Raw genomic sequence first — 15,554 nt, forward strand, 5'->3', positions numbered from 1 at the left:
CATCACATCCCTGCTCTTACATTTTATTTCTCTTGAAATGAATGCCAGCATTGCATTTATGTTCTTCACCACTAACTCAACCTGCAAGTTTATCTTCAGGTATCTTGCAGAGGACTCCAGGCCCCTTTCATGTCTGGGAATTTTCAATTTTCCCCCCATTTAGAAAAATAGCCTGCCCGTTTATTTCTTTTGGCAGCTGCCTGCACCGCTGTACACGTGACAATAAACAATTAATTCAGTCAATACTTTAGAGATTTTACTTGAAGCACATTTTAAAAATTTTGATTTGTGGAAACACCACAATTTCAGGCAAAAAAAAACCATTTTGGCCTTTAAGCCTTCAGGATACTATTAACATAAAGATCATAGCAACTTTCTCAGGCAATTCAGCTCAAAATTAAATTAAAATATTGATACATTACCTTTGTAAAGATAGCTAAGGGCATTCCATACTGGTCTTCCTCTAGACCAGAAATAAGACCTGGTGTTATCACTGTCTCAGTTGTATTTGCTTGTGGCTGTACAGTGATTGGCAGAGAATGAGAAACCAAAGAATCTGAAATAAACACTTCCTTTTGGGCATTCTTTTCATTTAGTGTCTCTTCCTTTGCTCCATTATCTGCATCAAGGATAGTCGTGTCCAAAGTTTCCCAATCACTTTCAGATGAGTTGGGTGAGGTTTGCACTGGTGGTTGTAATGGTAGCTGTAGTCTGTTGTCCACTTGTTCAGTCCTCTGTACATTTGAAAAGGTTACCACCTTTGCTGGATCACTTATCTCAGGATCTCCTGCTGGATACTTCATCTCCAAACTGAATTCTGAATTAACACTCGACACATCTGACACAGAAACGGAAACAAATTCTTCAGTGTTTACACCATGTTCCTGGAAAACAACATCTTCTGAAGTGCTGCTGCGTGGTTTGTATTGTGATGAATCTGTTAAACCGTGTTCTACCATTCCTAAAGGAATTGCAAAATAAAATCAACGGCTATACGATATCAACATACAAAAAAAATCCCATTTACCCAAAAGTTGAGGGATGAACAATTGCATCCAATGTGCCTCAAGAGTCTGATCCTAATGGACTTCAACAAGAAAATCTGCAAATGCTGGGGTCAAGTGTAGAAGTGCACAAAAGTGCTGGAGAAACTCACCAGGTCATGCCACATCGTAGAAAGTAAAGGGTAACCAACATTTTGGGGATAAGCTGTTTGTCAGGAACAAAGGATCGGGACTCTTTAGTTTCTATGGATGATGTGTGACCTGCTGATTTCTCCAGCTCATTTCTGATTCTAATGAAATGTCTGTACCCAAATCCTAAATCAATCTCAATACAAAATTGTAGAGGGTCAGGAGTAGGTTTTGTACATAAAAGACTCTCCATTTTAAGAGGACACCGAGTAACTTAATTTTTCTCATTCATTTTGATCCAATGATAACATACTTGCCAGAGTCAGTGTGAGAGACAGAGCTGATCTTTAAAGCTCACAGAACATAGAACAAACACTACAGCACAGGAACAAGTCCTTTAGCCTAGTGCCATCTCAGAAAATGTTGCTAAATAAAAAGAATCTCTTCTGACTGCACATCACCCATATCCCTCTATTCTCTGCATCTTCATCAATCCATCTGAAGGCCTTTTAAACACTACTATTGTATGTGCTTCCACCACTACTCCTGGCAGTCCGTTCCACGCACTGATTACTCTAAAACTGATCCCTCCCCCCACAAAATTCTCTCAGGTTCCTCTCCAGTCTCTAACACTGCAGCCAAAACAACTCAAGTTTCTTCAATTCTCCTTACAACTTAGACCCTCTAATCCAGGCAACATTGTATCCTGTCCAAAGCCTCCACATCATTCAGAAATGGAAGGCCCAGAATTACACAGTTATCCAAGTGCAGCCCAACTAAAGTTTTATATCATTGCAAATGTGACTTCCTTAACACCACACCCAATGAAGGCAAGCATAGGGTATGTCCTTTACCACCCTATCTATTTGCGTGGATACTGCCAAGGTTCTATGGGCTTGGACTTCAAGATTTCTCTGTACATCAGTGTTAACTGTCCTGCTGTATACTTTCCTCTTACATTTGACCTTCCAATGTAACACATCACACTTGCTTGGATTAAACCCCACCTGCCATTTCTTCACCCAGATCTCTTATTGATCTATATCCTGCTGCACACTTTAATAGTTTTCTGCACTGTCCATAACATGATCAATTTTTGTCTCATCTGCTGACTTACTTATCCATCCACCAACTTTCTCATCCACTATTTATAAATATCATATTATCTGGTGCCTCAACACTGATCCCCAGTTACAGACTCCAGCCTGAATAACACCTTTCCATTGCCTGTCTGCCACAGCCATATTCTCCCATTGGCTGGCTATTTTAATACTACCTCCCTTTCCAATACTGCCAAATTGAGACCACATGCACCTTCTTGTTGGTCTCCAAATAGAGGTCATCACCATTGATCTCCAATTTCCAGCAACCTTGCCCCTTATTTTCTACCCCACCTTGCTTTCCTGATTCCTCTGGTCCCTTGGCTCCTTTTTTCCCCCTCCCTTACCCTCTTGATCTGCTATCACCCACACCTTTGCTCAGGCTCCCCACTTCCTTTCATGATCTACTGCCCTCTCTTATTAGAATGTAACTTCTTTACCCCTCTGTCTTTTACTCCTATCACCTCCTGCCTTAAGTATTTACATACCTTGCCCCCTTTCCCACCCACCCATATTCACCAATTACCTGCCAACTCATACTGCATCCCCCACCCCACCCCCTTTTATTCAGGCTTCTGCCCTCTTTCTGTCCTGTCCTGATGAATGGTTTTCTGCCTGAAACATTGACTAGCTATCGCCTTTCATGGATGATGCCTGGCCCGCTGAGATATCTACAGTTTTGCTTGTTTGCTTCCACCATTGCAATTCTGAATCCAAACCATTAGTTCACCATGGATCCCATGAATCTGTACGTTCTCTTGTCAAATGCCTTAATAAAGTCCATTTACTGCCCTACCTCATCGATCACTTTCATCACCTCCTCAAAAAAACCTCATTTATAAGACATGACCTGCCCCTGATGAATCCATTCTACCTCTTCCTAATCAGGCCATTCCTTTCCAAGCCTTTGTACTTACATCCTATCCCAAAGGATCCTCTCAAATAGTTTTACCACTGATGCAAGACTTACTTTTTTTTACACTATGGGAATTTCAATTAATATGTGTTAAGTTAAAATCTCCTATCACAACTTTGTCTCTTGAGACTCTCTATCTCTCTACAGATTTGCTCCTCCAATTTTTGCTATTGAGTGGTCTATTCTACAATCCAATGAGGGTTGTCATACTTTTCCTGTTCCTCAGCTCCACCCATATAGCCTCAGTAGATGAGCCCTCAGGTCTGCTCTATCTGAACATAGTTGTGATATTTTTCCTGATGAGCAATGCCTCTCCTCCCTCTTTCAACATTCCTTATAATTTTCTGGTATGTATCTTTTGCCCCTCTTAAACACAGGATTGACATTTATCCAAGATTGACAAAGTGGGCAGTTATCTACATTAATGCTCTTAAAAAGTAATAGTTGCACCTCTTTTATCTGAAAATGCCCAAATATATTATCATTCCCCATGTTCTTCCCCTTGGTGAATACTAATGCAAGGTGCTCATTTAGAACCTCACCTACTTCCTCTGACTCCAAGGATATATTTCCTCCTTTTTCCTCGAGTGGTCCTATATTTTCTTGAGTCATCCTGTTGTTTTAAATGTAAGTATAAAGTGCCTTTAGGTTATCCTACAATTCTCCTCAACAAGAATATTTTGTGGTCACATTTGGCCCTCTTAATTCCCACTTGAGCTCCTTCCTCAAGCATCCTATCTGATTTTAGATCCATGAAATTTACATCTGTTTCCTAGTTTTGACTACATTCACAATCCCTCTAATCATCTAATGTTCTCTCAACTTCCCATCCCAGTCCTTCCTCCGCACTGGAAATATCAGTCCTGGATAGAGATCTGTGGAAGAATTCAGCAGGTTAGACAGCATCCACAGGTAGAGATGGCCAGTCAATGTTTTGGGTGTGAACCTTTCATAAAGATGTTATCCAAGACATTGACTGACCATTTCTACCCATGATGCTGTCTGACCTGTTAAGTTCCCCCAGCAATTCTTTGCCCTCTCAAAATTCCAGCATCTGGAGCACTGGTGTTTTCTTCACACTCGTCTTGGACTCTGATCTTGTGGTCTTCAAACAATTCCCATGCATTAGTGTAGATTTGCCTGAAAACAGTTCCTGACAAAAATGTTGTAATTTGTCGTCCCTAATTTAGTGATTTGTTGCAAGGTCCAGATGTATTCATAAATGATGTGAAGTATTTTGAGATTACTGAATTTAATAATATAAACATATTGATGCCTACCTGGAAATAGTGATAGCACGGTCATCAAAGTGCCAACCAGACCATTCACTGGTGATAAGTAGAACAGAACCTGAAAACACAGTTTTCCATTGCACTCAGAACAGGTAACAAATTTTAAAGCATAGCATTTAGAAAAAATACGTAATTATTGTAGCTTTCTAGCAGGAATCATAAGCTGAAAATCAGCAGTGCATGTCTCCAGATGAAATAAAAAAAAGTCAGGTGGAGTAATGTTATGGGTTAAATGGACTTGCTCCTAACATAAAACTGAACAATATTCTAAAATAAAATAATCCTGAAGATAAAGGAAGTTTCAACTAGAAGCTGAGCAAGCTAGAGCTCAGCAAATCTTTAACTACAGAATTGTGGTCATACAACACAACAGGCTTTCCAGTTCATGCCAATTAAGATGCCATTCTGGGGCCAGTCCCATTTGCCTGCATTTCGTTCATATCCTTCTAAACACTCCGATCCATACCTGTCCATGCTTACTGAATGTATTTGCTTCTCAGGTCCCTCTTCGCTTAAACTCATGCCCTTTAGTTCTAGAATCATCTACCCTGGAAAAAGACTGTGATGGTTCACTTCATGTAAGCCCCTCATGATTTTAGAAAGCTCAAAGTCACTCCTTAGCTGCAGATGAAAACCTTGCCCAGAATAATATTCAAGTGTTGTTCAGTTATAGCATTAAAATGACATCAGTATATTCAAGAGGGAAATGTTTGTGTGTATTTTGGTCAGTATGGTTCATAGTGTGAAAAATAAAAATTAAAAAAAAAAGAAGATAGGTGCATAACTTTATCTTTGGAGCTACCATACAATCATGGACAATGAACGAAAAAATTTAACTATGAAAACATTATTAATGGTTAATTTCATATGAAAGTGGTATGAGGAAATTAAGCCTACTTCATGTTAGTGAATATACAAATAAAATTCAGATCCAATGTGTGACTTGAAATTGTGCAATTTTCATGCTATAAGGTGTCTGAGCACCTCTCTTTCAGTGGCTCACTAAAGGTTCCACCAGACCTGGACCTTTCTCACTTGAACTCTGCCATTGCGTTTCCACCTCCAAGCAGCTTGTCTACATTATGGACGTACTTACTATTCTTCTGCATCTCCAGACACATCTTCCACTCCCTTTCAGCATTTAAGGGGATGTTCCTTTTATGACTGGAGGTAAACAGTTTGGTCTACAAATGGTGTGATTGTAGTTCAATACACAAGAGTGGTAGAGAAACTCAGCAGGTCATGCAGCATCCATACGAAGTAAAGGATAATAAACATCTCAGGCCTGAGCCCTTCTTCAAGCTATAAGCAAAAAGCAGGCAGGGATCTTAATAAAAAGGTGGGGAGGGCAAAGGAGAGGAGGGAGCACAGGCTACAGGTAAGAGGTCATTGGTGGATATGGATAGGAGGACAGGAGAAAAATGCTGAGAAGTGAGGGGGAGGGAGCTAAACTGAAGTGGGGAGCTGGAGAAATGAGACAGAGGGATAGGGAAAGAGAGAAAGTTCTGAAACGGGTGGGAAACCTATGGCCTGCGGACCAGATACTGCCTGGTGTGCGGCTGCCCCCTGCATGCATGATTCCCACCCTTGGTGCCCAGCTCCTCCCACCCCCCTCAGTTCGAGCTCCACCTCAGCGTGCGGCATCATCGCTCTCTGCATTGGAAGACTCCCCCCCACCCCCCTAAGCTGGAGTCCTCCCCTCACGCTCTGCGCAAGAATCCCCCCTCCAGTGACGTTCTCCCCCTCTCACAGTGACGTTATCCCACTGTCTGAGAGCCTTCTCCTCTACAAGAGACCCATCTCTTCTGAGATCTGTGTCTGTGAGAATCCACCTCTCTCTTGCTCCAACACCACCTCTTTCTGTAACACTCTTTCAACTTATCTCTGTGTGGTACTCTTCTCTCTCTGTTTTTGTATGTGAGAATTTCTTTGTGTATATGACACCATCTCTCTGTGACTCCTCATCTCTCTGCAATCAGATTCTGCCTCTCTGTGTTGGATTCCCTTTCAGAGTGTTGCACTTTTTCTGTGTATGTGAATCCCTCTCTTTGTGTGTGGCTCCCCGTATCTGTGCGTAAATCCCCCTCTCTCCATGACACGCCCCTCTCTCTGTGTGAGATCACCCTCTCTTTGTGTGACATTCCTCCTCTCTACTATGACATTCTCCCCCCTCTCACTGCTGTCTGTTTTAGGGTTAGTTATTTTGTTTTAATTGTGATGAATTTTTCTTCTTTTTGACTTATGTTTTTTTTTGTTGTATTTTAAGGACTAACTAATGATTTTTGGTGCATTTCCAGATATTAAGATGCCTTCTCTGACCCGAAATGCATCATTGTACATTATTAATTCGATTTATTTATTTATTTGTTTGTTTTTGGTAGCATCAGTGTGGCCCGCCATCTAGTCAACCCATGGTAAAAGGGTGCCCGCCTCTGTTCTAAAGAAAACTGAAGAAGTCGATGTTAATACCATCATGTTGGTGTGAGAATTGGGTGTGGATTTAAAATGAGTTCCCCATTATTGCACCGGACAGAGCAAAGGTATTCAAAGAGAGGAACATGGGATGAAATAGATGACAGGGATGTAATGTTAAGCCTTTATAAGTAACTAGGAGTATTGTGGCAGATTTGGGCTGCTGGTTTAAAGGAAACAATGTGATGACATTAAAGAGGGTTCGGAGGAGGTTCACAAAGATGATTCTGGGAATGAAAGGGGTACATTTGACAACTCTTGCCTGTACTCAATGGAATTTAGAAGAATGAGGGGGATCTCATCAAAACATTTTGAATGTTTAAAGGCATAGAGAGAGTAGATGTAAAAAGGTTGTTTCCCCATGGTGAAAAAGTTTGGGACAGAATTGAAGGGCGTCCACTTAAGACAGATGCGGAGGGTAGTGAATCTGTGGAGTTTGTGCCATGGGTGATTATGGAGGCCAAATCATTTGGTGTATTTAAGGCAGAAATTAATAGATTCTTGATTAGCCAAGGCATCAAAAGTTGTGGGGAGAAAACCAGGTAGTGGGGCTGAAAGGTAAAATGGTTCAGTTCATGATTGAATGGTAGGGCACACTCAATGGGCTGAATAGCCTATTTCTGGTCCTATGTCTTATGGATTGGGGCCCCAAAAGTTGGTGAGGGAGGAAGTGTGGCTACAAGTGTAGCATTTCTTACAGTCACAGCGGTCGGTATTGATGGGGCGATTAGTAGGAAGATATGAGTGGATAAGGGAGTCCTGGAAGGAGTGGCCTCTGAGGAAAGGAGAGAGGGGAAGATGTGTCTGGTGGTGGGATTACATTATAGGCGGCGGAAATTGTGGAAGATAATATGTAATGGAGGCTAATAGGTGGCTCTTGAAAACAAGAGACTTGTGTCTGGGGGCAGAGAGGGCTGGGGCAGATGTGCGGGAAATAGAGGAGCTGCGGATAAGGGCTGGCTTGATGGCGGCAGAGGGGAAGTCAAGTTTTTTTAAGACCTCTCAGATGTTCTGAAATGGAAGACATCATCCTGGGAACAGATAATCCTGACAGGGGACAGGGTGTGAAGAGCTGTAGTCGAGGTAAATGTGGGAGTTGGTTGGTTTGTAAAGAGTATCTGTAAAGAGTTTGAGATGGAGACAAAGTGATAAGGTAGAGGCAAAATATTGCCAGAGATAGATCAAGTGAACTTGAGGTTGTGGTGATAGCAGCAAAGAGAATAAAGTTGACAAGCTGATCATCAGCACCGATGTTGTCATCACCTTCGATCTGTCCACTGCAATAATGGGGATCTCTCAGTAGCCAAGCATTTTAATTCCACACACCATTCCAACACCAACATGTCTGCCTATGGCCTTGTGCACTGAAAATCCCCCTTCCCACTCCATTCAGTCAGCTAAACCCTCCCACATTCAGTAGCCAAGCATTTTAATTCCACACACCATTCCTATACCAACATGTCTGCCTATGGTCTTGTGCACTGCCAACCCCCTTCCCACTCCATTCAGTAAGCTAAACCCTCCCACATTACTTCTTATTTTTTTCTCTTTTGTCCTCCCACCCATATCCACCTTCAACAACTTGCCTGTTGGCCAGTGCTCCTCCTTCTGCCCTTCTTCCCTCTTCCCTCACTTTTTTATTCAAGAGCCTGTCTGTTTTTTGCTCAGACCTTGACAAAGGGTTAAAGCCTGAAACATTGGTTACCCTTTGCTTCCTATAAATACTGCATAGCATGCTGAGTTTCTCCAGCACTTTTGTGTATTGTCCTTACCTTCCTGTTCTAACATTGTCAACTACTCTCTCTCTCTCCCCCCCTCCAACCCCCCCGCACCACTTGTCCATGAAAGCATAGAAGATAAAAACAACACCCTTTATACCTTCCCATCTCACTATCTGGGGATCCAAGTTGTCCTAAGCCAACATTGGAGGGACTCAGCAGGATGGCCAGAATCCATGGAGAGATATAAATACTCAATGTTTCAGGTTGGGACCCTTATGGATTCTTTTAAAAGGATCCCCACTCAAAATGTGGACTGTCCATTTCTCTCCATAGATGCTGCCCAACCTTTGAAGTCCCTCCAGCTTATTGTTGTTTCCTCAAGATTCTAGCATCTGCAGTTCTTCTTTAGCCAAGTAGTCCTATCAGGAGAAGCAGCAATTCACTTGCACGTCTTCCACACTCATGTGTTACTCAGTGTCCACAAAAGGATCTCCTCTCACTGAAGAAACAAAATGCAGCTGGCTATGTAGAGCACCTTTCTTCAGCCGTAGTTGTAACCCTGAACTTCCAACTGCCTGTCACTTTAATTTTCATTGCAATCACACTTAGACTTAGCCATCAGTCACTTCTTATACTATTTCAATGAGGTACAACACATACTTGAGGAACAGCATCCTATCTTCCATGTAGGCACTTGACTGAATTTGACATCAAGTCCCAAAGGCTACAATTACAGATAACTTGCTTCTTCTATTCATATCAAAACTGGCCAGTTCTGCTGTAAGCTTTTTATGGTAATGTTTTCTCTTCAGGCACTGGCAGATTTCTGAAATATTTCCAGTTGATATTTTGAGTTAGCAATAACTGTTTTGCATTTCAAAGCTTGTACTTATCCCTTCATTTTCCTGCTGTAACTGTCCCCATGAATCCATCAAATGGATGTCCACATAAACCCTGGAATGACCTCAGCCAGGGCAGGCACATCTTCAGAAATATTCCCTTGAGCCAATCCACGAGTTCTCCACCCTCTGTAACTTAAAATTAATGTTTTGCCATGTCCCACAATTTGATCATCAACCTGTGTACCCTATTTCTCCATCTGCAGGGGCAGCCCAACCTGCTGAATTTTTCCTGCATTTTCTCTTTCTTCAGATTTCTAGTAACTGCAGTTTTTGATTTTCAAACATATTAACAGCTATTCACACATAGGTTGAGTACAAGACAACAAAAAAAATGAATGAGAATCACTCATTCTTTGCCAGGATTACTTACTTTTTTCTCTAAAAGAATCAACTTGAAGAGAATTATAGTCTGCGAAAAAAGCCGAAAATGAGCATTGTATGAGCAATTGGGTGCTTGAGTACAAAATTGCATTTATGTAGAACATTTATCAGATTAAAACATTCCACAGCCTTCCAGGACACAAGATAGGCACTCGAAGAGGAACTACTCATTCAGATCCAGTATTAAGTAAAGCAAGAGAGTCCCTTCAGAGACTGAATGCCTGTGGATCCTTTGTTGTCACTTCTGTGTTCCCGGAGTCGTAAGACCTCCTGTCAGGTCCAGCAGTGAATCCAAGGTCCAAGCATCCAGGAGTGGGGGTAGAGTCAGGGCCTTCCAACACTCCTCTGTGATGGCTGAAGATGCCTGAGGAACAGGGTTATATTGACATCCTTAGAAGGATGTGTCCAAAATGGAGGTATACAGGTTCAGCATCCCAGATCACAAGGGTGAGGTCTGTGAGGAAGCAGGTGATTTGGCGCATGGCACCAGAGCAGGAGAACACCCTCTCCCCACCATTGTTGGTCACACCTGACAAACCAGGAAACCACAGTGGTGGACCAGGCTCCAAGTTGAGACTAAAAGTGTCACAGGCTGCTAGCTAACAGTTCCTGGGAACCAGATACTGGGACTGGGATTTATGAGGATGCTGATGTCTTCTAAAGCTTCAGAGGTTCGAAACAAGGAGTTGAGGAGGCCTGAATTGGATGCCTTGAGCTCGGGTTCATAGCTGAACCAGACAGAAGGGCATACAGCTACAGAGATGTATGACGCTGCGAGATCCATGGACAATCAATGGATGCTCACTTTAAGTGTTACATGAAGCAACAAGGCTTTTGACTAAGGAGGGTTCAGTTGAGTCATTCAATTCTGACATGCATACACGTGATGGGTCAAATTAGTCCCAATTCAAAAAAGGACAGAAAACCAGTAAGTGGAGATTCCTGCTTGGAAGTGGATGACTGATCCAAGAAGAGCTGGCTCAGCTGGACAATGTGGGAACTTTTGTTTTTGGAACAATAAGTTGTTCAAACATATAAATGGAGTATTTGTGAATTATTATATCCCTATAATAGTTTTGGAAAAACTAACATGTTACAATTTTTCTTCAGATGCTCATGTCCCGACTAATTCAACAAAATGGGAATTACTGAACAGTGAAATAAACTTGACAACAAATGCATAGCTTTCTGAGAAATAATCATGAATTATGTCTCATCATTACTGGCAATATCATTTGGTTATATGACATCTTTACTGAAATAAAAATCTGGGGCATTCTATGAACAAAGGCAGGGCTAAATATATAGGTTATGAGGGAATTTACAAGGACAGGAGTTAGCAAAAAAGAGTAATTAGGGAAGAAATTCTGGAGCCAAGTGTTTGATTATTAAATCTGTCTTAACAGTGAAGCATAAGTAAGGGTCTCAGAATAGAGAATTGGAGGGATTTGCTGAGCCATGGAATTTAGGGGAGAATTCTTTGATCCATTTTAAGTATTAGTACAAATATTCAGAGGATGATGATATGATTTGAGATTGTGAGGTTTCTTGGAACTGCAGACGGTGTACAGAAATTGAGGGAGTATCTAAATCAGCTTGCTACCACCGTACTCAATAGTCACTGAACCACATGCACTATCTCACTTTCTCTCCTTTTTGCACTATTTATTTTAAAAGTATAATTTATTGCAATATTTTTACCTGTTATGCTGCCGCAATGCAACAAATTTGGTGACATCTTCATAACAATAAATTCTAAAGTTCCCATTTTCTTCTATCAAGGTTAATACAGCCTCAACAACTGTCCAAAGCCAAATCTGTCAACAAGTTTTTTTATTGGTTACTTTACCTTATGTCTGAAATGGAGAACCAGATCACGGGGAGAAAGACCTAAAAAGAGAACCAAATTATATTGAAGTACAATTCCCAGGATTAATCCTCATTACAAACCATTCCAGGTCAGGCCTCAGTACTCCCTCTGCAACTGGATCTTTGACTTCCTGTCTTACAGACCCCAATCAGTGAAGATGGAGAACATCTCCTGCATAATTACACTACACACCGGCGCTTCTCAATGATATGCACTCAGCCCCCTACTGTACTCCCTCTACACTCACCATTATACAGCTATTGTTCCAATTCCATCTTCAAATTTGCTGATGACACCACAGTAATGGGCTGGGTATCAAATAATGACGAGACAGAATACAGGAGGTTGAAAGTCTGATGGCATAGTGCGAGGATAACAACCAAAAGGAGATGATCACTGACCAGGAAACGGGGGAGACCATACTCCTGTCCACGTTGATGGTGCTGAAGTGGAAAGAGGGGATTTGGAATAAACATCTCCAAAAACCTGGCCTGGACCAAGCATGTTGACACCATAGTCAAGAGAGCACACCAATGCCTCGACTTCTTTAGAAAACTAAGGAAGTTCAGTAGATCCTCCACATGCCTCAACAATTTCTACAGGGACACCATTGAAAGCAGACTTGCCAGATGCAACACAGTGTGGTATGGGAGCTGCTCTGCTCAAGATCAGGACAAACTATAGAGGGTGGTGAATGCAGCTCCGAACATCATACAAACTTTCTTCCCTTCCATGGACTCCATCTACATCACCCATTGCCTAGAAAAGACAGACAGACTATTGAATGACCTATTACACCCTTCTCACCCAACTCTTCCTTCTCCCTCCTCTCATCGTTAAGGATCAAGAGCTAGACATTATGCACAAACAGGCTTCAAAATACTTTCTACACTGCAGTCATCAGGCTCCTGAATGATCCCCACTAAAGTGCTCTAAATTGCCCTTGCTTGATCCTTAATTTCATTTCAACTCCACACTCTGTAAATTATGTTTTTCAACTTTATACATGTCAGAGCTTAGCTAGTAGAGTGCTTGGAGAAGAACTCTCATTTTACTAGATAATGAATAAACAAACTTTAAACTGAAGAATAATTACAATTATCAGTAATTAGATCACCTGCTCTTTCCTTTAGACACATTATGGAATCATAGAAATGCAGCAACCAAGAAACATTTTAATTATGACTGTGCCTGTTCTGACAAATAACTATGAAATTAGTTCTACCTTCTGGTTCTTTCTCAGATAACTCCTACTCTGTGTTATAAAAAAAAAGCTATCCTCGCACATCTCCTTTAAACTTACCTCACCTTACCTTCAATCTCTGCCCTCTAGTATTTGACATTTTCACTGTGGGAAAAAAAGACTGACAATCTATCTGACCATTGCCGTTCAAAATTTTATAAACCTCTCAGGTCTCGCCTCAGCCTCCAACAATCCAAGTTTCTCCAACCTTCCCTCTTCGCTAATTCTCCAATTTTTGTACCCTCTCCTAAGGCTCTACGTCTTTTCGGTACTGTGGCAACCAGAGCATTATGACCATGACAAGCTCACAATGCTCCGATGCGACCTCACCAGTTTTATACAGCTGTTACATGAATTCCCAGCTTTAACACTCAAGATCCTGATCAATGCGCTTCTCTACCACCCGATCTATTTGTGTTGCCTCCAGATTCCTCTGTACATCAATGCTCCTAAGAGACCTGCCATTTACTGTATACTCTCCTGCTACAGCTGACCTCCCAAAGCACAACACCTCACACTTGTTCAGAATAAATTCCATCTGCCATTTCTCCTTCTCCCCACCCCCCCCCCCACTCCCACCCCCCCCAACAGAGGGTGGTGCATGCCTCAAATGAATTGCCGGGGAAATAGTTGAAGCAGATGAAATAGCAACATTTAAGAAACATTCAGACACACATATGAAAAGAGAAAAGATAGAAACAGACCATTTGCACGCAGATGGGATTTGTTTGTTTCTTCCTTCCTGTATATTGATGATCAAAACTGTACCCAGTATCCCGCTGACGAAGATTTGATAAAGTTGAAACAGGATTTCTCACTTCTGTAGGCCTTCTGAACCATGACAACTACCTGTGTTGTCCCCTTCAAGAATCCTATAGGCTATCCAAACCATGGCAACTACCTGTGTTGTCCCCTTCAAGAATCTATGAGCTTTTAATTATTTTTTAATTTAGAAAAAGCAGTTTCAGCCCCTTCTGGCCCTTGTGACTAATCAACCTACCAACCCTTTATATATTTGTAATTTGGGAGGAAACCCACATGGTTATGGGAAGAACATACAAATTCCTTACAGATAGCACTGAATTCGAACTGAATTCGCTGGTGCTGAAATAGCATTATGCCAACTGTTCCATCCTGGATTGGAGTCCCTCTCTTCCTCCATATGCAATAAGACCTATCATTCATGGTACATGTCCTAGCCTCATTATGGCTCTCAAATGTTAGGATAAACTCCATCTTCATTTTTCACCCCTCTCACCAAAACATCAATCTGCAGCTTAGGACTATCTTCCACCCCATCAGCATCATCCATGAACTAACTGAACCTGTCTCCCACATCCAAGTCATTTGCATTTATTACAAACAACAAGGCTAACATGACCTATCCTTGTGGGATGCCATTCATCACTTGCATATGATTGCAGTGACCTTACAAATGTTAAATGTTACATGTGACTGAGGGAAAAGCTACCCAAAATGCAACCTGTGTAGGAACAGGCTCACAAGGATTACTCCAGGAATGAAAGGGTTATCATATGAGGAGTATTTGACAGCTCTTGATCTGTACTCATTGGAATTTAGGAGATTGAGGGGGGATGGGGATCTCATTGAAATATGTTGAATGTTGAAAGGCATGGACAGAGTAGCTGTAGAAAGGTTGTTTCCCATGGTGGGAGAGTCCAGGACAAGAGGGCATAACTTCAGGATTGAAGGGCATCCGCTTAGAACAGAGATGCGGAGCAATTTCTTTAGCCAGAGGGTGGTGAATCTGTAGAATTTGTTGCCTCAGGCAGTTGTGGAGGCCAAATTGTTGGGTGGATTTAAGATGTAGGTTCTTGATTAGCCAGGTCCTCAAAGGTTATAGGGAGAAGACCAGGCACTGGGGGTGAGTGGGAAAATGAATCAGCTCAGGATTAAATGGTGGGGCATACTCAATGGACTGAATAGACTATTTCTGCTCCTGTGTCTTATGGTCTAATTTCAATGCCTGCCAGCAAGAACATGGTGCCCAATGTACTCAAAGGCACAGCTGCCATCTTACAAGTGCCTCTGTTGTTGAAAAATCCAACATAAAGGAATCTGCTGAATAGCATCTCCAGCAATTCACTAGAGACAACTCTTTCTTTCTAGTACAAAGTACTGTTAAGTTTCTACTTCCTCACCAGATCACCATCTATAATGCAGTTTACCCAGTAGTAACTAAAATTTTCTGATTATCTTCCTATTTACTTGACCCATAACTTGTGATTTTAGTACATTCTGGCTAAAATTAATGTTCAATCTTAACCAGAACCTCCTTGGTGCTTTTGAAAATAACGTGAAGAGAAACTTAGACTTCAAAATGACATTGAATCGGTCACTCCACCAATACTACCTTGAAAAGTGCTACTCGTGTGAGGAAGCATCATTTGTACTGATTGGTAACCTGTGAATGGTCAATTTGAAATAATTGGCTGGATCTTTCAGTTAAAGCAATCTGTGTAATCACAAACCAGGTTTTCAAATAATTTAACTATCCTTTGAA

At 41.6% G+C, this 15,554-nt stretch overlaps 1 protein-coding gene across 4 annotated transcripts in view; it reads right to left on the reverse strand.

Annotated features, from left to right (window-relative positions):
• The window catches only part of avl9 (AVL9 homolog (S. cerevisiase)), a 129,520-nt gene that overhangs the window by 48,782 nt on the left and 65,184 nt on the right, over window positions 1–15,554 (reverse strand). For all 4 annotated transcript variants that reach the window (XM_069921079.1, XM_069921076.1, XM_069921080.1 and 1 more), the window contains 4 exons: window positions 11,767–11,807; window positions 9,907–9,945; window positions 4,430–4,499; window positions 423–961 (listed from right to left, as the gene is read on the reverse strand). In XM_069921079.1, coding sequence (XP_069777180.1) covers window positions 423–961; window positions 4,430–4,499; window positions 9,907–9,945; window positions 11,767–11,807 — 689 coding nt within the window. The remainder of the gene's footprint in view (window positions 1–422; window positions 962–4,429; window positions 4,500–9,906; window positions 9,946–11,766; window positions 11,808–15,554) is intronic.

This window comes from Narcine bancroftii, chromosome 2 (genome assembly GCF_036971445.1).
Source record: "Narcine bancroftii isolate sNarBan1 chromosome 2, sNarBan1.hap1, whole genome shotgun sequence".
In the NCBI taxonomy this organism is placed as follows: Eukaryota; Metazoa; Chordata; class Chondrichthyes; order Torpediniformes; family Narcinidae; genus Narcine; species Narcine bancroftii.